The following is a 20,684-nucleotide window of genomic DNA, read 5'->3' on the forward strand; positions in this document are numbered from 1 at the left end:
CTCTATGTTATTTTGAGCTCACAGTAATTTAAAACAGAGCACAGCAAACTCACTGTGAATTTCGAATGAGAAATGCTTTCTGTGGCGCATGTGTTTTAACACTCAATCTCACTGATAGCATTGTTTGGGAAAGGTGCAGAGCCTTTAGGAGGCAGAGCCTCGCTAGGGGAAATGGGTCACTAGAGGGTGAGCATTGAGGTTTTATAGTTTGGTTCTAATTTCTCTACTCTCTGTTTTTTGACCGTGTATGAAACCTGCCTAACAATCTGACATCTCCTGCTAGCAGGGTTTTTCCTTTCATGCTGGACTGTAGCTCTTTTTAAACTGTGAGACAAAGGGAGTCCTTCTTTTGTCAAGTTGGTTTGCCAGGTATTGGTCAGAGCAACGACACAAGTGACCGAAAGGGGATTTTCTTACATCACTGAACCATCTTTCCATCCCTTAAGGATACATTTAGGCCGGTCTCAGTGATAAACAGTGATGTAAACATTTCTAAACAAAATATCATCGACTCAAATCTTACACTAGTCTCACTAATTGAATAAAAAGAGGAATCATGGTCTTAAACTCAGGAATCTCAACAGTTCAAAGTAAGTTTATGAAATTTGACATCTGATCTTGACAGATAATTTTTTTCATGAATGGAGAAAGGTGACCCTATTCTCTAACAGTAGTTGTGAAAAGTCTAGAGAACACACTTAAAAGTAAAATATTGATAACTTTCCCTAGTATATACAGAGAAAAAACATTTTTTTTATTATTCTACGTTACATTGCACTGAAGATCTTAGCTAATTCAATAAAGCAATGAATATTATAAAAGATACAAGACTGGAAACAGGACTGAAGGAATATGATATTATTGTTGGGGTTTATTTAGAAACCAAATAAAGACTAAAGAGTCTTTCAGTCACTTAATGAACAGAACACACCACTTGGTTGTCTAATGCCAAATAGTCAGCCCTGAAAAAATACAAACAAGTAATATAAGTCTGATTAAGTCATAGAGGAGTATATAACGATGTGTGTGTGTGTGTGTGTGTGTGTGTGTGTGTGTGTGTAATGAGAATTCTGGAATGTCGGTTTCTTTGAAAAGCACAGAAATCAGGACTGGTTGCATTGTCTTCCTCTGGGCCTGTTAAGGCTGCTCTCCCTTTAGGGGGAGGTGATCAAAGAGCAGGCCAATCAGTTCATGTCAAAGACAGTCCCTGTTCCCCTTACTAGGGAACTCACTTGTATACTGAGCTGCTATGGGCTACATCTATGCAGGGTTTCCAGGCCATCTCCATGTGATGGTCCTTGATTAGAGTGTCAGTCTCAGAAAAAACCCATGTACCCAGATTTTTTGGTTCTGTTGCTCTGCTTGTGGAGCTCTTGTCCTCTCCAGGTCTTTCTATCTCCCCCTTCTTTCATAAGATTCCCTGCACTATGTCCAAAGTTTGGCTATGAGTCTCAGCATTTCCTTAAGTACCTTACTGGGTAGAGACAATGCAGCCAGTCCTGATGAGACCTGATAGGCTAGGGTCAAAGGGAAGGGGAGGAGGACCTCCCCTATCAGTGGACTTGAGGGGAGGGGCATGGGAAGAGATGAAAGAGGGAGGGTGGATTGGGAGAGGATGAGAGAGGGTGCTACAGCGGGAATACAAAGTCAATAAACTGTAATTTATAAAAAATAAATTAAAAAACCAGAGAAATACAAGAATTTGTTTTCATCCCAGGTATATGTGTGTGGAGCTACTTCCCACTGTCCACTGCAGTTGACCACAATTTGCCTCATATTCTAGCAAAAGTGTGGTTTGCCAGCTCCAGATAATATTTGACATTTGGAATTCTGGTAACTTTTCAAAGAGTACATAAAAGCAAGGACCCTAAACAAGGAAAGGTTGGTGGATGTTGGTTATTTAGGAAGGTTGGTTGAGGTTAGTGTTGGTTTAATGCACTTGTGGAATGCATACAATTTACCCTTGTTCATTCAAATGCTGATTTCTCTACCCCACTGTCTGGTTTCAATCTGGACATTGCATTGTGATGATTATTCTAACAGTCACCTGTCTCAAGTTTGTTTAAACACCATTTGTTCTCTGTAGTGTCAATCAAACAACCAGCCAATGCTGAGCAATGGAGAGACTAGAGTGGCAAGTCCTGGTCTGGAGTGGAGGAGAAGGAAGCCAGTGAGAGGAGCTGGAGAGGAGAGATCAGCAAGACAGGACTTGGAGTCATGAGGAGAGATGAACCAGACCTAAGATATAACTAAAAGCAAGTATAATGTGGAAAATCTGAATGGGAGGAAACCATGCAGGCTTGGAGGTTTAGGATGGAATAACTATTGCCCAGCATTGTGCTCAATGTTAATTATAATAGATTCTAGTCTCTTTGTGGTGATTTGGGTATACAGCTGGTTTAGGTATAACTGCTGTTTAAAAGATAAATCAATAATAAACTTTAATAATCAACAACAAATGGCATACCAATATGGGGCAGAATTTACAGTAATCTAGCAAGAGCTTACACAGAAGGTAAAACTATAGGGCAGTTTTTTATTCTGTTCCTTAAAAACAAAGCAAAAGCAGTTCCTAAACTAGGAGCTCACAGATTGCTGATTAGACAGACGCGTCTCCCACACAAAGCAGGAAAGCCTCCAGCAGCCTGCAGAAAACAAACAAAAAAAAAAATTGATACATGCAAATCCCAGAGAGTCAGTTTCTTTAGGAAGAGAAAAAACAAACAAACAAACAAAAAAACAAAAAAACAAACAAACAAAAAAAACAACCCAGATGTCCATCAACGAAGGAATGAATACAGAAATTGTGATATTTTCAGCAATTAAAAATGAGGAAATAGTGAAATTCGCAGGCAAATTGTGGGATCTAGAAAAGATCATTCTGAGTGAGGTGTCCCAGAAGGAGACACACATGGTATATACTCACTTATATAGACCTATAAGGTATCATAAACATAAGGAAATCTATACACCTAAAGAAGATAAACAAGAATGAGGATCCGGGGTAAGATGATCAATCTTCACTTAGAAAGACAAATAGGATGGACATTGGATGTAGGAGAAAACAAGTAACAGGACAGGAGCCTACCACAGATGGCCTCTGAAAGCCTATACCTAGCAGTGCATCAAAGCAGATACTGAGACTCATAACCAAACCTTCGGCAGAGTGCAGGGAATCATATGAAAGAAGGGGGAGTTAGTAAGACCTGGAGAGGACAGGAGCTCCACAAGGACCAAATATAGCAGGGCACAGGGGTACTTTATGAGGCTGTTTCTCCAACCAAGGACCATGTATGGATATAACCTAGAACCTCTGCTTGGATGAAGTCCATGGTAGCTCAGTATCCAAGTGGGTACCCTAGTAGGGGGAACAGGGACTATTTCTGACATGAACTCAATGGCTGGCTCTTTGACCCCCCCCAAGGGAGGAGCAGCCCTGCTAGGCCACAGAAGAGGACTTGGCAGCCAGTCCTAAAGATACCTGATAAACTAGGGTCAGATGAAAGGGGAGGAGGTTCTCCCCAATCAGTGGACTTGGAAAAGGGCAGGGAGGAGATGAGGGAGGGAGGGTTGGATTGGGAGGGAATGTGGGAGTGGGATACAGCTGGGATACAAAGTTAATAAACTGTAACTAGTAAAAAATAATAAAAAATAAAAAGATAATATAAACAGTTTATATAGACCAATAACTACTAAGGTAATAGAAGTAACCATTAAAAGCTTCCCAACTCAAAAACTTTCATAGTCAAAGACTTTCAGCAAAAAATTCTACTAGATTTTCAGGGAAGAGCAAATGCTAACACTCCTCAAATTTTTCCAGAAAATAGAAACAGAAGAAACTTTTCCAAATTTATTTTTATGAGGCCACAGTCATGCTGATACCCAAAACTACACCAAGATTCAACAAAGAAAAAGAAGTACAGACCAATTTTTATTATGAACATAGATGGGAAAATATTCTTCAAAACATTTACAAACTGAATCCAAGAACACATCAGAAATATTTTTCACCATGACCAAAGTAGGCTTGATCTCAGAGATGAAGGAATGGTTCAACATAGAAAAAATAATAATGTAATGCACTATATAAACAAAATGAAAGAAAAAAGTGACATGATCATTTTATTAGATGCTGAGGAAGCCTTTGGCAACATCTAACACCCCTTCATGATAAAAGTCAGGGAGAGTAAGGATAGAAGGGCATACAGAAACATAATAAAAGAAATTTATAGTAAGTCAACAGCCAACATCAAATTAAGTGGAGAGAAACTCAAAGCAACTCTACTAAAATCAAGAACAAGTCAAGGCTGTCTACTTTACCCATATTTATTCAATATTGTACTTGAAGTTCTACGTAGAGCAATAAGATCAATGGGATACAAATTAGAAAGAAAGAAGTCAAAGTATGACTAATCACAGATGATATGATAATATACACAAGCAACACCAAAAATTCTATCAGAGAACTCCTACAGATAAACATGTTCAGCAAAGTGGCTAGGTAGCCCTCCTATGTACAAATGACAGACTGAGAAAGATATCAGGGAAACAATACCCTTCACCATAATCATAAAGACTTGTATAATAGAAAACTTCAAGCCTCCCCAAAAACTTGAAGAATATATCAAAAGATGGAAATATCTCTGTGCTCATACATGAGTAGGACTATCAGAGTAAAAATGGCCATCTTACAAAAGCAATCCCCAGAGCAGTGCAATCCCCGTCAATATTCTAACACAATTCTTTTGAAAGGACAATACTTAATCTCATATACAAAAGTAAAAACCTAAGACAGCTAAAACAGTCTTGAACAATAAAAGAACTTCCAAAGGGATCACTATTCCCGATTTCAAGCCGTACTGCAGAGCTACAGTAATAGTGATAATAATAATAATAATATCTCACATTATCTAAGCATAAAAACCAACATGTTCGTCAACAGAATCAAATAAAAACCCATCTGTAAATCCATCTAGCTATGGTGTTCAGGGAACACTGAGGAAGGTGTGGAGGAAGAATTATGGAGGCAAGAGGAGAGCACAACCCAGGGAATCAGCTAAGCTCCTCAAGGCTCACAGAGACACAGTCACAGAGCCTGCATGGGTCTGTACTGGGTCCTCCGCAGTCACGGTTGCTAGCTTGGTGTGGGACCCCTGACCGCGGAAGTGGGGGTCTCTGACCCTTTGCCTGCTCTAGTGAGGATTTCCTCCCATTGTGTTGCTCACCTGCAGTCTGGTGAGGAGCTGCAGTCTGGATGTATTGTGTGAGAGAATAATAAAAATATTCTTTCAAGAAAATAGTCAGAGACCAAGTGTCAGGGAATATATATATATACCTACAAAATTTTAGCTCCCATTCCCAAGGAGCAGCGAGCACTGCAGAAGAGGGGCAGAATGATTTTAAGAGCCAGAAGATCAGAGTTTATAGTGAGATTGTGTCTCCTGGGATTGTCAGATGCTACACAAAGTCTCACAAACGTGACTGCCTAAACATGAGCTGATCAAAGACAACAGTAAGCATACCTAAGCAGGCAGAGGAAAGTCCCCACAGCATCTTCTCTGAGAACTAGAGAAATGGTTTTCTCAGGGAAACAGCACCCCAATTGGTTATCCAATACATGCAAGTAACATTATACAGGCCGAACAGGTTATATCTCAGAATACATACATGGATGTGTGTGTATGTATGTATATAAATAATATACAAATACACTTATGTATACAATAACAATTAATAAAAAGAAGTCATGAATCTGAAAGAGCTGATGAAAGAGAGCCAGCAGAGACACGAGTACATGTAGGTTTGTAGTGGGGAAGTGAAAGGGAGAGATGCTATATTATATTATAATCACTGGGGGAGGGGCATGGAGGAGAGAGAGTGAGGGTCAGGTTGGGAGGGAATGAGGGAGGCTACAGATGGGACACAAAGTGAATAAATTGTAATAAATAAAAACAATAAAAAGGAAAAAATGAAAGAAAATAATAATTAGACTCAAAATTCTATCAGTTTAGTTGTATCATGATTCATGTGGCTCTACCCCTCCCAGGAGGTTATTGAAAATTAAAGGCTATTGAGGAAGGGATTGTCTTTTCGTTTAGCGGTGTAGCCACAAATAAGGTGACATTCATTACTCAACTAAATTACCTCCCACCTACACTCAGGCAAGTAACTTACTAAACTCAGTGGACCACATGCAAAAAATATATATACATATATATATATATATATATATATATATGTGGAATTTGTGGAGAAGTGCTCCAACGCAAGAGGAAAAATGGGGGAGAAGAATGGAAAAAAAATGACTCAAATTTATGTTTTAATGTAAGAAACTATCACACAATAAAAATGTCATGATTTCAAACAATTATTTGTATGTTAAGCTTCATTAAAATACCCATAAAATATTGGCACAATTATTATTCTAAGACTTCTATGATAAAGATCCACAAACTTAGTGGGTTAACAAGAGAAATTCCTTTGTCGTAGAGCCAAGGACCTCAATTCCATTATCGATGTATTAGCAGTGAACATTCATTCTCTTGGTTTTGTGAGAGAAAGTCTTGTGTTCTTCTCTCCTAGCTTCTGATAGTTTGATCTTTGCCTTCTTGTTCACAGGGTGTGTGTGTTTATGTATGAACAAATGCACATATAATTTTGTATTTAGATAAAGACTTCAGTCCTATTGGACTATAAATTCACCATACTCTACAGGACCTTCTCTAATCACCATCATTATTTTGAAAGGACCTATTTCAAAATAATAACACATATTTAGGTCCATCATATGTATGCATCATCATATGTCATTTCACACTATCAAGAACATAACTAGGCATGTACTTACACAAAGGCTGTGCATTCTGTAAACATGAGCTCAAAGAATGAGAGTTACATTAATTACACACACTTAAAACAAGTAATTATCAACACGTCCACATATATACTCATATGCTTACATACATGTGAATTCCTTTCATGTTTATAAGCATAACTCTCACAATTATACATAAACATATGTTAAGTATCGATGATCTTTCATGTTGCACATAATATGCTTTAGATGAGAGCCATAAATACTTTAACAGAAAATTAAGCATAATCTCATTTATGTAATTCCAACAACACACCTTCTTCTGCATTCATTTAAACTTGTGTTTATGTATACAGACAAAGAGGAAAATTAGGGGTTAATACTTTCAGATTTATCTTCTAGTCTCAGAGGAGTCATTGTGAATATGAGGCAGTGCATATAGAAAGAGAAAAAGAACCAGTGAGTCCTTGGGGGAGTAGACGAACCACACAGTTCTTAAAATAGACCCTTCCCTTAGTCTCTACACAAGGCTGAATCCCAGGGGCTTGTCAGAACTTTAGTCATAGCCAGTGTGTTCAAAGATACAGCAGAATGGAGAGTGAATTATTCCTTTTGCCTCGGGCACCTTTTTTCTTCTCAGAAATCAGTGGGACGTGTGAACTCTGAGAATCTATAAGGCAAAGCGATATAATATATAGAAAATACTGACTTGATGGAAGCATCCAGTGTAGAAATGCAGGTTCACTGAGCTGCACTCTGAGTTGGAAAGGAGACTCATGCCCTCCATGTGTCTGACTTAGAAAGGTAGGAAGATGTCCTCATGCTCTGCACTTATCTCACATTGAAAATAAAATGTTCCTGCTCCTTCACTAGTGTTTTGTGAGCATATAATTTTATTTAATCTTCTATTGTGTCATTTTATATAGTAGACTGGGAATAGTTGTATACTTTAAAAATAAGAATAGTATATGTTATAGAAGAATAGAGGAACAAGGGATATTGGGTGAGAGGGAGATAATGTCTTTTTCCTCTTATTTAAGAAATGCACAGCTCTGTCTTTCAAACAAAAGCAAGATAATAAACTGTTCTCTTCATAATGAAATTCTTTTATATATAACAAAATGACAATTGATTAGCAAACTTTCTGTCCATATAGCATAGTTTATAAATCTTCATGAGTTCTGTTCTTAAGAATGTTAAGAAACAGATAGTAATATCTAAGAGTGAGGAAAATTGATTCCATAGAACATGAAAAAAAAATCCAGAGGGAAAACAGATACCATTTGAGGACCACTTCTCCCATTTCAAATGCAGCTCTCAAATAATTTCTGTTTTACTATTGCTTCTCCAAGGAATGAACACTGAGAAGATAAAGTCAGAGAAAACAATAGAATGTGAAATACTGAGACATGTCTCCATATGGAAGTTCTGGATCTGAAAAAGACAATTAGATAGAGAGGATGAAGGACACTGATTTCCGAGGTTGATGTACAACTTGAGGGAGTCACATTTCCGAAGTGTAAGAGTAAGGAGTCCTGTACTAAGACTACTGGGAAGAAGCCAGTAAGAATTTCAGTTCAAGCCTGGCGTGGTGGTACATCCCTAAAATCCCTGTATTCTGTCATTTGAGGTCAGCTAGAGTATGTGGTATATATCAACTCTGCTGAGATAGATGGGAGGGAGGATGGAGAGAGAGAAGATAAAGAAGAGAAGGAAGAAGGGAGACGGGGAGGGAGGAAGGAAAGAAGGAAGGAAAGAAGGAAGGAAAAAGGTCCAAGAGAAGGCAATATATTCCCAGAGACACCAAAAGCCTGGTCCAGAGGCCCTAATCCATGGACGCAGGAGATTCCAAGTGCAAATTCTCTAATTTTTCATACTGTCTAAGCACTCTGGAAAGCAGCATTTGTCACAGCAGGTCAAAAACTTTGCCCCACCCAGGTGGAGCCGGATTCTCAACTACTCATTGCCAACAGAGCCAGGTACTGTGTTTCTCTAGAAGTTCTGGTCTAAGAATCATGTACTCAGGCAATAATTTAACCTATGACCATTGATAGATCATTTAATGATTCTGAGCTCTTATTGTTTCACATGGTAAATGATGACTGAAACTTTTCATACGGTAGAAACAATAAATTTAAAAAAGGCTTTAGTTACGGTTCTCAAAATTCGATAATCCCTCCCTGAAAATTAAACATAGGCAATTGTGCACATTAGGAAGCCATGTCTTTAGCACCTAGACCAGAACCCGGAGGCCAGAATGAAGAGGATCTAAGTATGCTTGTTCAAATCACCTTTATTCTATGTTGCTGTCCCCACAAAGTGATAGTGACATACTGGACAGGTAAGGATGAAGCCTCTGTTTTAAGCAGAAAATGTGGCACTGTTTGAGGGGATTAAATCTGGTAACAGGAAGCAAAGCAGAGGTCTTGAGTTCCAGGTGATGTGGATAACTCAGTTGCCACTGGAGATTTCATAGGAGTATTTGTTTGGACAATCACATGATTATTAGCTAGAAATGTTGGTAAGCTTTATGATGTAGAGAGGACTTTTAAATCTGAGCCTCATTGCTCTCAACCATTATAAATTAAGGGGACTAAGAAAGAAATGAGGTCTGTTTGATCTTGAAGAAATCATTTTAGAATCTTAGAGGACTATAAAATGAAATATTAGTTTGAAAACATTTTTAAGGGAGACTGTAAGGATGCTCTTTTGCCTCAAGTTTTCTGTAACAAAAGAGGTGAAAGCTGAGGCTCTCAAACACAGGGCAACCAAGACTAAGAACCAAGACACCTGCTACCTATGTCTTACAGGATTTTTTTTTGTGACAAGTTACATTTCTCAGAGAGATCAGACATCAAAAAATAAGCAGCATTAAGGAAGAACATATAAAAGCTGGCACTCAGTAAATTCCTCCATAACTTCTAGCTTCTGAATACTGACCTATTCTTGATATTTTTCTAACCATGTATTTTCCCAACTTCTCTTTATCAAGAAGAGAAGTGTCAGGTACAAAGCCATCTTCTTGTGTAATTTACCACCCAGGACATCCCTGAATAAAGTACAGTCTTCAATCAAAGCCAGGTTGCACTTTGTTTGTATGAACAGGACTGTGTCAGAATATAGCTGCAGACATGCTCTACCGTGGCGTTTGTGCCTACTTTTGCGCCATAACAGATTTGAAGAGAGAGTCTTACACAAAAGATGAAGTATTCATCTTCTAAGATTTTTCATTAAATGTACTATGTAGAATTGTAATTGCACAGATGATTCATCTTTTTCTTTAGGCCAGAACCAAGATGATAACTCTGCTAAATTACCAAAGATAATATGAGAATAAATTACTATCGTCCTTTAGTTCATGCTTTTTTCCTTTCCCAAGCTACCTCTGTTCACATGATTCGACCCTGTGATAAATGGAACAGTGTGAATTGTTAAAAAGAAAATGGCAACGTTAATTGTAACTAATTTATCATACTATTTTTTTTCCTTAGCAGATTCTACTTCCAAGAAAAAAATTCTTTGATTTCAGGAAATAGTTGCCCTTGAACCTGCCATGTTGTAGTATTTTGAATGTTACAAGTACTGATAAAGTATCAGGTAGTATCATTTTAGGTTACAAAATATTTATATTAAAAGATGATTTTACTACAACATACTATTGAATTGTAGTATTATACAAGTGCATATAATCACCCATGACTTGGCTATTATAATTCTCAGAAAGGGGATTAACTTCACTACACAAAAAAGTATGACCCACCCTCTCATGCTGGCTTCAAGGAACAGCTCTTCTCATTCTACATTTTTCATCTTGCTTGGAATCCCAGGGATGGAGAACTATCAGTTTTGGGTTGCCTTTCCATTCTGTGTCATGTATGTTGTGGCTGTGACTGGAAATATCACCATCCTACACATAATCCGAATTGACCACACCCTGCATGAGCCCATGTACCTCTTCCTGGCCATGCTGGCTACCACTGACCTGGTCCTGTCCTCTTCCACACAGCCTAAAATGCTGGCCATACTCTGGTTTCACGATCATGAGATTGAATACCACGCCTGCCTCATCCAGGTGTTCTTCATACATGCCTTTTCTTCTGTGGAGTCTGGGGTGCTCATGGCCATGGCCTTGGACCGCTACGTGGCTATCTGCTCTCCCCTCCGACATTCCAGCATCCTGACCACATCTGTAGTCATCAAGCTGGGGGCAGCTGTCATGGTGAGAGGGCTGCTGTGGGTGAGCCCCTTCTGCTTCATGATCTCCAGGATGCCCTTCTGCCCCAACAATGTCATTCCCCAGTCCTACTGTGAGCACATGGCTGTGCTCAAGCTGGTGTGTGCGGATACCAGAGTCAACCGTGGATATGGGCTCTTCGTGGCATTTTCTGTGGTTGGCTTTGATATAATTGTCATCAGTGTATCTTATGTGATGATTCTGAGAGCCGTGCTGAGGTTGCCTTCAGGCGAAGCCCGCCTCAAAGCTTTTGGGACGTGTGCTTCTCATATTGGTGTCATCTTAACCTTATATATTCCAGCCCTTTTCACCTTCCTCACTCACCGCTTTGGCCACCATGTGCCCCGAGTTGTGCACATCATGTTTGCTAATGTCTACCTACTGGTTCCTCCCATGCTCAACCCCATCATATATGGAGTTAGAACCAAACAGATCAGGGACAGGGTTGTCCGAGGATTTTGTGGGAAAAACTCTTGAGCCAGGGATCACAACATTCCATTTCTTCAGTTACCAAAAGGACATGACCACAAATGAAAAGCATTTCTCAGGCTTTTTACATCAAAACGTCATCCATTAGTGGACAGCTAGCCTACAGGCTGAAGAACTTTCAGAAGAAGAGAGAATGAATTATGGAACCCACAGCCAGAGACCTGAGAGATGTGATGTGTAATACAGACTTGGTTGATGTGTATTCCTCATGAAAAATGGAATATTCTTTATTGAATATTCAGTTCTTTGTTCAAGTTGATAATAACTCATTTATCTGAATTTTCTTTGGAAAAAGACAAATTCACTGTGGATTTTTCTGAGACAATTTAATTACAGTTATTGTTATAATTATCTCTTTATTCTTTCTCTCTATTCATATAAGAACCTTGACCCTTAGTCTGTTATTGATTTCAAAGTGTGGAACATTACCATCCATTAAATCAGTAAATATTTTATTCGCTTGTCATGCTTTAAATAGTTGGCCATACAATTTTAAAGGAATCTAGACATTTCATCAAATAGTTAAATAAACACATTTCTTCAGTCTGGGAATCTTATTTTTTAAAGATTTATCCATGTTGTGTATATGAGTGCTCTGTCTGAAGGTACATCTGTGCTCCAGAAGAGGGCATTAGACTCCAGTATAGATGCTTGTGAGCCACCATTGTGGATGCTGGGATTTGGCCTCAGGACCTCTGTAAGAGCAGACAGTACTCTTAAGAGCAGAGCCATTTCTCCAGCTAACCTGGCAATCTTTTTATTGAAAAATATCATTTTAGAAATAGACATATGTTTAAAGTCATGTCTGAATCCTACGTTTTACAGAAAGCATACAACTCATCCTATAGGAACTGAGTGTGATGGCACAAGTCAATAAATCATGGAATTTAATTTTTAACATCAGACCAGCCTGGACTGTATAGAGGAACTTTATCTTAGTAAAGTAAAATGAAAGAAGAGAGAAGGGGAAGAGAGAGGGGGAATGAGGGAAGAAGATAAGGAGGGAAAGGGAAGAAGAAACAGGGAAAGTAAAATAAAGTGAGACCGAGAAAGGGTGAAGAAAATCAAAGTGGAAAGAAGGGAGAGAGGAAGATAAATGAAACCAAATGAAGAAATGTGATTGAATACTAGGTGCTATTTCATTTTTAGTAAAGATATAAAGAATTATTGATATTCTAGTAAGTTTTAGAGAAAATAAATTTAATTTTCATAATTTTGATACCAATTATAAAATGAATATACAATTAAAGGAGTTTATTGAAAAAAGACACCTATGGGCTAACAATACTGTTGTTAATAAGGCTTAGGACAGTCTAGTTTTCTTCTTCACAATAGTATTTTTCAAAACTTATCTTTGGTTGCTGAAGTTTAACTTTACTATGTAAAAAAATAATTAAGAAGAAGTTTACATGACCTTGGCCTCATAGGCATACAAACCAACTGTATAAAACCAACTACGGATAAATTACAGTATTTCAAGGACTGGGAGGAGATGAGGGAGGGGGCTACAATTAGGATGTAAAGCAAATAAACTATAAGAAATAAATTAAGAAAAAGAATCCAACCTTGACATAGCCAATCATATAAACTGATTCCCCAAGTTTTAGGAAAATTGAAACTTTTATCTGTAGTTATTTCAGGAGCTACATGATAATTAACAAAAGACAAAAATGACAGTTGTATACTACTGAAGGATACCTACTTTAGTTTAAGGCTTTGGCAGTGCTAATGGAATTGTAGGCTGAGGGGAGCCACAGAGGAATGTTATGTGACGGGGCTGTGACATTTGAGGGGACATTGGGAATCCCAGCTCATTATTTCTCTTTGCCTCTGAGCTGGCCTGGGGTGACCAGGCCTCCAACAGACACTCCTGCCATGATGAGCAAGCTCAAAACCACAGAGCCAAGTGAGCAGGACCTGAGCTCTGTGTCCACCTGCCAAAGCAAGGCTCTCTTCCTCCTTGGTTGTATCTCAGGTGACTTGCTCTCTCTCTCTCTCTCTGTGTGTGTGTGTGTGCATGACACAGACACACACACATCATTTTCTCTTCTCCTTTTTAGTTTATTGATTTTTGTACTACCTTTCAGTTTTAACTGTGTGTGTTTAAATGCAAGGTATATTCAGACCTTCCCAAAAGCTTAGTTAAAAACTAGTTTGATACTCTGAATGCAATTGACTTTTGTGTTGCAAAACTGATGATAATTAATGCAACATTAATTATCACCTAGAAGTTTTCCGAATTTCCACCTAGAATTGTCACATTTTAAATGCTTATTCTTTACCTATAAATCTGAATGTGTGGCTTATACATATTTCCACTAGACTAACCTAGATGTAGACAAACTTTATTATAATCATTTTGGAAAACTGGGTTATTTATAGATACATGATTGGTGGTTTTCTCATCTTATAAATTCATATTCACTTGGTCACAGTTTTCAACCTTGTCAATAGACTATATTGTGGACATCCCCAGCAAAGGGCCATTAGGGCTCAGAGCCTGGGGCAGCTTCTGCCATGGTGATTATTGGAGAAGTTGGGCGAAGAGTACGTTGGAGAGTCTGCCTGGAGATGAGCAACCAGTGGCAGGCTTGAACACGGTGCAGAGGAACCTGATTGGTCACCCAAAGCTAGACAAAGTGCTCTCTCTTCTGGAATAAATGAGTCTGCCTCTTCTCGCCCTTGGATTGCATTTGTCCAACTCCTGGTGTCTATGTGATGACTACGTGCCTCTCATCCCCTCGGCCTGGACCCCCTGGCCTCACCCATGGGCTGGATTCTTGGGAGGAGGAACAACATGTATTTATCCCTTGGTTGGTCCGTGCAATGGTAGTCTTCCCCTCAGATGCTAGTGTCACGGTCATCTCTTGCCACAACGGTGACTAACCACCCTCACCGCCCAACACGTATATCTGACTGTGCCTTTCCAGAGTGGGAAGTATTCTGACTCTGTGCCTATTTCTCCTTTTATTAGTTTACAGAGAAGTACATTTTCATGACATTTTCTTATATAGTTACTTGTGATTTTTTTTTAAAATTTTCATCAATTACACTTTATTCATTCTGCATCCCCCCATAATCCCCTCCCTCCTCCCCTCACAATCCCACCCTCCCTCCTTCCTCTGCTTGCATGCCACTCCCCAAGTCCACTAATAGGGGAGGTTTTCCTCTACTTTCTGATCTTAGTCTGTCAGTTCACATCAAAAGTGGCTGCATTGTCCTCTACTATGGCCTGGTAAGGCTGCTCCCCCCCCCAGAGGGAGGTGATCAAAGAGCAGGCCAATCAGATTATGTCAGAGGCAGTCCCTCTTCACATTACTATGTAACCCAATTGGACTCTGAACTGCCCTGGGCTACATCTGTGCAGGGGTTCTGGGTTATCTCCATGAATAGTCCTTGGTTGGAGTATGAGTCTCTGGGAAGTTCCCTGTGTTCAAATTTTCTTGTTCTGTTGCTCTCCTTGTGGAGACCCTGTCCTCTCCAGCTCTTACTATTTCCCAGTTCTTACCTAAAATTCCATTCACTCTGCCCAACAGTTGCCCATCAGGCTCAGCATCTGCTTTGATAGTCTGAAGGGCAGAGGCTTTCAGAGGCCCTCTGTGGTAGGTTCCTAGGTTGTTTCCTGTTTTCTTCTTCTTCTGATGTCCATCCTCTTTGCCTTTCCGGATGGGGATTGGATATTTTAGTTAGGGTCCTCTCTCTTGCTTAGTTTCTTTAGATGCACAGGTTTTAGTGGGTTTGTCCTATGTTGTATGTCTATATGAGTGAGTATATACCATGTGTGTCTTTTTGCTTCTGGGACAACTCACTCAGGATGATCCTTTCCAGATCCCACCATTTACCTGCGAATTTCATGATTTCCTTATTTTTCATTGCTGAGTAATATTCCATTGTGTAGATGTACCACAATTTCTGCATCCATTCTTCAGTAGAGGGGCATCTGGGTTGTTTCCAGCTTCTGGCTACTACAAATAAAGCTGCTACAAACATGGTTGAGCAAATGTCCTTTTTGTGTACTTGAGCCTCTTTGGATATATGCCCAGTAGTGGTATGGCTGGATCTTGAGGAAGCACTATTCCTAGTTGTCTGAGAAAGCGCCAGATTGATTTCCAGAGTGGTTGTACAAGTTTACATTCCCACCAGCAGTGGAGAAGGGTTCCCCTTTCTCCACAACCTCTCCAGCATGTGTTGTCACTTGAGTTTTTGATCTTGGCCATTCTCATGGGTGTAAGGTGAAATCTCAGGGTTGTTTTGATTTGCATTTCCCTAATGGCTAGTGAGGTTGAGCATTTCTTTAAGTGCTTCTCTGCCATTCGGTATTCCTCTACAGAGAATTCTCTGTTTAGCTCTGTTCCCCATTTTTTAAGTGGATTATTTGGTTTGCTGCTTTTCAGCTTCTTTAGTTCTTTATATATACTGGATATGAGTCCTCTGTCAGATAAAGGGTTGGTGAAGATTCTTTCCCAATCTGTAGGTGGTCGCTTTGTTTTGATGACAGTGTCCTTTGCTTTGCAGAAGCTTTTCAGTTTCATGAGGTCCCATTTATTGACTGTTGCTCTTAGAGCCTGTGCTGTTGGTGTTCTGTTCAGGAAGTTTTCCCCTGTACCAATGAGTTCTAGGGTATTTCCCACTTTTTTTTCAAGCTGATTTAATGTGTCTGGTTTTATGTTGAGGTCTTTGATCCACTTGGACTTCAGTTTTGTGCAGGGTGACAAGTATGGATCTATTTTCATTTTTCTACATGTAGACATCCAGTTAGACCAGCACCATTTGTTGAAGATGCTATCTTTTTTCCATTGTATGGTTTTGGCGTCTTTGTCAAAGATCAGGTGTCCATAAGTGTGTGGGTTTATTTCTGGGTCTTCTGTTCGGTTCCATTGATCCACCATTCTGTTTCTATGCCAGTACCATGCAGTTTTTAAAACTGTTGCTCTATAGTACAACTTAAGATCAGGGATGGAGATACCTCCGGAAGATCTTTTATTGTAGAGGATTGTTTTAGCAATTTTGGGTTTCTTGTTATTCCAGATGAAGTTGAGAATTTTTCTTTCCAGGTCTGTAAAGAATTGTGTTGGTAATTTGATGGGAATTACATTGAATCTGTAGATTGCTTTTGGTAAGATGGCCATTTTTACTATGTTAGTCTTGCCAAGCCATGAGCATGGGAGATCTTTCCATCTTCTCATATCTTCTTCTAATTCTTTCTTCAGAGATTTGAATTTTTTTTCATACAAGTCTTTGACTTCCTTGGTTAGGGTTACTCTGAGGTACCTTATGTCATTTGTGGCTATCGTGAAGGGTGTTGTTTCCCTAATTTCTTTCTCAGCCCTTTTGTCTTTTGTATACAGGAGGGCTACTGATTTTTTTGAGTTGATTTTGTATGTGGCCACTTTGCTGAAGGTGTTTATCAGCTGTAGGAGTTCCCTGGTAGAGTTTTTGGGGTCACTCACGTATACTATCATATCATCTGCAAATAGTGATAATTTGACTTCTTCCTTTCCAATTTGTATCCCCTTGATCTCCTTCACCTGTCTTATTGCTCTAGCAAGGACTTCCAGTACTATGTTGAAGAGATATGGAGAGAGTGGGCAGCCTTGTCTTGTCCCTGATTTCAGTGGGATTGCTTTAAGTTTCTCTCCATTCAGTTTGATGTTGGCTATAGGTTTGCTGTATATTGCCTTTACTATGTTTAGATATGTGCCTTGTATCCCTGATCTCTCCAATACTTTGAACATGAATGGATGTTGGATTTTGTCAAAGGCTTTTTCAGCATCTAGGGAGATTATCATATGGTTTTTTTCTTTCAGTTTGTTAATATGGTGGATCACATTGATGGATTTCCGTATATTGAACCACCCCTGCATACCTGGGATGAAGCCTACTTGGTCATAGTGGATAATATCTTTGATGTGTTCTTGGATTCGGTTTGCAAGTATTTTATTAAGTATTTTTGCATCAATGTTCATAAGGGAGATTGGCCGGAAATTCTCTTTCTTTGTTGAGTCTTTGTGAGGTTTAGGTACCAAGGTGACTGTGGCTTCATAGAATGAATTTGGTAATATTCCTTCTGTTTCTATTTTGTGGAATAGTTTGAAGAGAATTGGTGTTAGCTCTTCTTTGAAGGTCTGGTAGAATTCTGCGCTGAAGCCATCTGGTCCTGGGCTTTTTTTGGATGGGAGACTTTTGATGACCGCTTCTATTTCTTTGGGGGATATAGGACTATTTAGTTGATTTACCTGGTCCTGATTCAGCTTTGGTAAGTCAAATCGATCAAGAAAATTGTCCATTTCATTTAGATTTTCAAATTTTGTGGCATATAGACTTTTGAAGTAAGTCATAATGATTGTTTGGATTTCCTCAGTGTCTGTAGTTATATCCCCCTTTTCATTTCTGATTTTGTTGATTTGGGTGGTGTCTCTCTGCCTTTTAGTTAGCCTGGCTAAGGGTTTGTCGATCTTGTTGATTTTCTCAAAGAACCAGCTCTTGGTTTCATTGATTCTTTGAATCGTTTTATTTGTTTCCAATTGATTGATTTCAGCCCTGAGTTTGATTATTTCTAGCCGTCTACTCCTTCTTGGTGTGTCTGCTTCTTCTTTTTCTAGGGTTTTTAAGTGAGCCATTAGGGTGCTTGAATGAGCTGTCTCGAATTTCTTCTTGAAGGCACTTAGTGTTATGAACTTTCCTCTTAGCACTGCTTTCATTGTGTCCCACAAGTTCGGGTATGTTGTGTCTTCATTTTCATTGATTTCTAGAAAGACTTTAATTTCTTTCTTTATTTCTTCCCTGACCCAGCTGTCATTTAGTAACAAGTTGTTCAGTTTCCATGTGTGTGTAGGCTTTTTGTTATTTCTGTTATTGTTGAGGTCCAGCTTTATTCCATGGTGATCAGACAAGATACATGGGATTATTTCAATCTTCTTGTATCTGTTGAGGCTTGCTTTGTGACCCACTATATGGTCTATTTTGGAGAAGGTTCCATGAGGTGCTGAGAAGAAGGTAAATTCTTTTGTGTTTGGTTGTAAAGTTCTGTAAATGTCTGTTAGGTCCATTTGATTCATGACCTCTGTCAGAGACATTGTTTCTTTGTTTAATTTCTGTTTTGTTGACCTGTCCTTTGTTGAGAGTGGGGTGTTGAAGTCTCCCACTATTAATGTGTGGGGATCTATATGTGCTTTAAATTTTATCAATGTTTCTTTCACAAATGTGGGTGCCCTTGTATTTGGGGCATAGATGTTCAGGATTGTGATGTCTTCCTGGTGGAATTTTCCCTTGATGAGTATGAAGTGTCCTTCCCCATCTCTTTTGATTAATTTTGGTTGAAAGTCTATTTTATCAGATATTAGAATGGCTACTCCTGCTTGCTTCTTGGGTCCATTTGCTTGGAAAGTCGTCTTCCAACCCTTTACCCTCAGGTAATGTCTATCTTTGTGTCTTAGGTGTGTTTCTTGTATGCAACAGATTGCTGGGTTTTGTTTACGTATCCATTCTGTTAATCTGTCTCTTTTTATTGGAGAGTTGAGTCCATTGATGTTGAGAGAGATTAATGACCAGTGGCTGTTAGATCTCTTGATTTTGATGTTGGCTGTGGTCATACTGTTGTGTGCTTGGTTGCTTTTTGTTTTACTGAAGTGAGGTTATTTATTTCCTGTGTTTTCTTGAATGTAGCTAGCTTTCTTGGGTTGTATTTTCCCTTCCAGTGTCTTCTGTAATGCTGGATTTGTTTGTAGGTATTGTTGAAATTTGTTTTTGTCATTGAATATCTTGTTTTCTCCATCTATGAGGACTGAGAGTTTTGCGGGGTATAGTAGCCTTGGCTGACATCTGTGTTCTCTTAGGGTCTGCATGATATCCGTCCAGGCCCTTCTGGCTTTCATAGTCTCTGTTGAAAAGTCAGGTGTGATTCTAATGGGTTTGCCATTATATGTTACTTGGCCTTTTTCCCTTGCAGCTTTTAGTATTTTTTCTTTGTTCTGTATACTTACTGTTTTGATTATTATATGGCGGGAGGATTTTCTTTTCTGGTCAAATTTGTTGGGTGTTCTGTAGGCCTCATGTATTCTAATTGGCCTCTCCATTAGCTTGGGGAATTTTTCTTCAATGATTTTGTTGAAAATATTTTCTGGGCCTTGGAGAAGGGAGTCTTCTTTTTCCTCTATACCTATTATTCTTAGGTTTTGTCTTTTCATATTGTCTTGCATTTCTTGGACGGTCTGTGTCAGGAATTTTTCGGATTTAATATTTTCTTTGACAGATACATCGATTTCTTCCATTGTATCTTCTACACCTGAGATTCTTTCTTCCATCTCTTGTAGTCTGTTGGTTATGCTTATCTCTGTAGTTCCTGTTTTCTTCCCTAGATTCTTCCTTTCCATTATTTCTTCCATTTGTGTTTTCTTTAATTTTTCCAATTCTATCTTCAGGTCTTGAGTTGTTTTGTTTACTTCTTTCACCTGTCTGATTGTACTTTCCTGTTTTTCTTTTAGTTCCTTCAACTCTGTTTCTATCATTTCATTCAGTGTTTTAAGCATTTCCTTTCTATAGGCCATAAACTGTTTGGCTGCAGCTTCCTCTATTTCTTTACGGATGGCAATATTCTGTTTGAGTTTATCTTCCTCTATGTCTTTACGAATCTTATTTGTTTCCTCCGTTATCATCTTCATGAGCATACTTGTTAGGTCATCTTCTTGGATTTCAGTTATGGTGGGGTATCCAGGGCTACTTGCCCCTGGGTAACTGGGTTCTGGAGATGCCATATTGCTCTGTCTTTTGTTGCTTGAGTTTTTACGCTGGCCTCTACCCATTGTGTTATCTTAGGTGTTTGGGGTTATTTTCTGGTGGTTCCTGGGGATCCTGTGGTGGAGAGAATCCCCTTTGCAGAAAGCTGGTTTTTCCTGGAGGATGTCTTCTCAGCTTTTTGGGTATAGTCCCTGGATGGCTGGTGTTTTTTCAGGAGTTGCTCATCTCCGGGATATAGACCTGAGTGTTAACTGTGGTCTTTGTTAGTCGAGTGGGTTCTCCTCTCACCCAGGGAAGTCCTGAGGGCAGCTGCCCTGTTTCTGGGTTTCTTGTTGTAAATTTAATGATCAGCTGCTGTGACCCAGTTGGACAGCAGGCGCGCCTCAACTGTTTGTGCCTGTGTCTGGAGCA

The 20,684-nt window shown here is 39.1% G+C and overlaps 1 protein-coding gene across 1 annotated transcript; it reads left to right on the forward strand.

Annotated features, from left to right (window-relative positions):
- The first annotated feature begins 10,565 nt into the window (after positions 1 to 10,565).
- Positions 10,566 to 11,525, forward strand: LOC110544416 (olfactory receptor 52R1-like). Its single transcript, XM_021630405.2, has one exon. It carries the CDS (start codon positions 10,566 to 10,568, stop codon positions 11,523 to 11,525), a length of 960 nt encoding a protein of 319 aa, XP_021486080.2.
- Positions 11,526 to 20,684: the final 9,159 nt, after the last annotated feature.

Source organism: Meriones unguiculatus, chromosome 14 (genome assembly GCF_030254825.1).
Source record: "Meriones unguiculatus strain TT.TT164.6M chromosome 14, Bangor_MerUng_6.1, whole genome shotgun sequence".
Lineage (NCBI taxonomy): Eukaryota > Metazoa > Chordata > Mammalia > Rodentia > Muridae > Meriones > Meriones unguiculatus.

Bases quoted from the DNA above. Each gene is read 5' to 3' on its own strand.
- LOC110544416 (XM_021630405.2), top strand. From the start codon at position 10,566: ATGACCCACCCTCTCATGCTGGCTTCAAGGAACAGCTCTTCTCATTCT.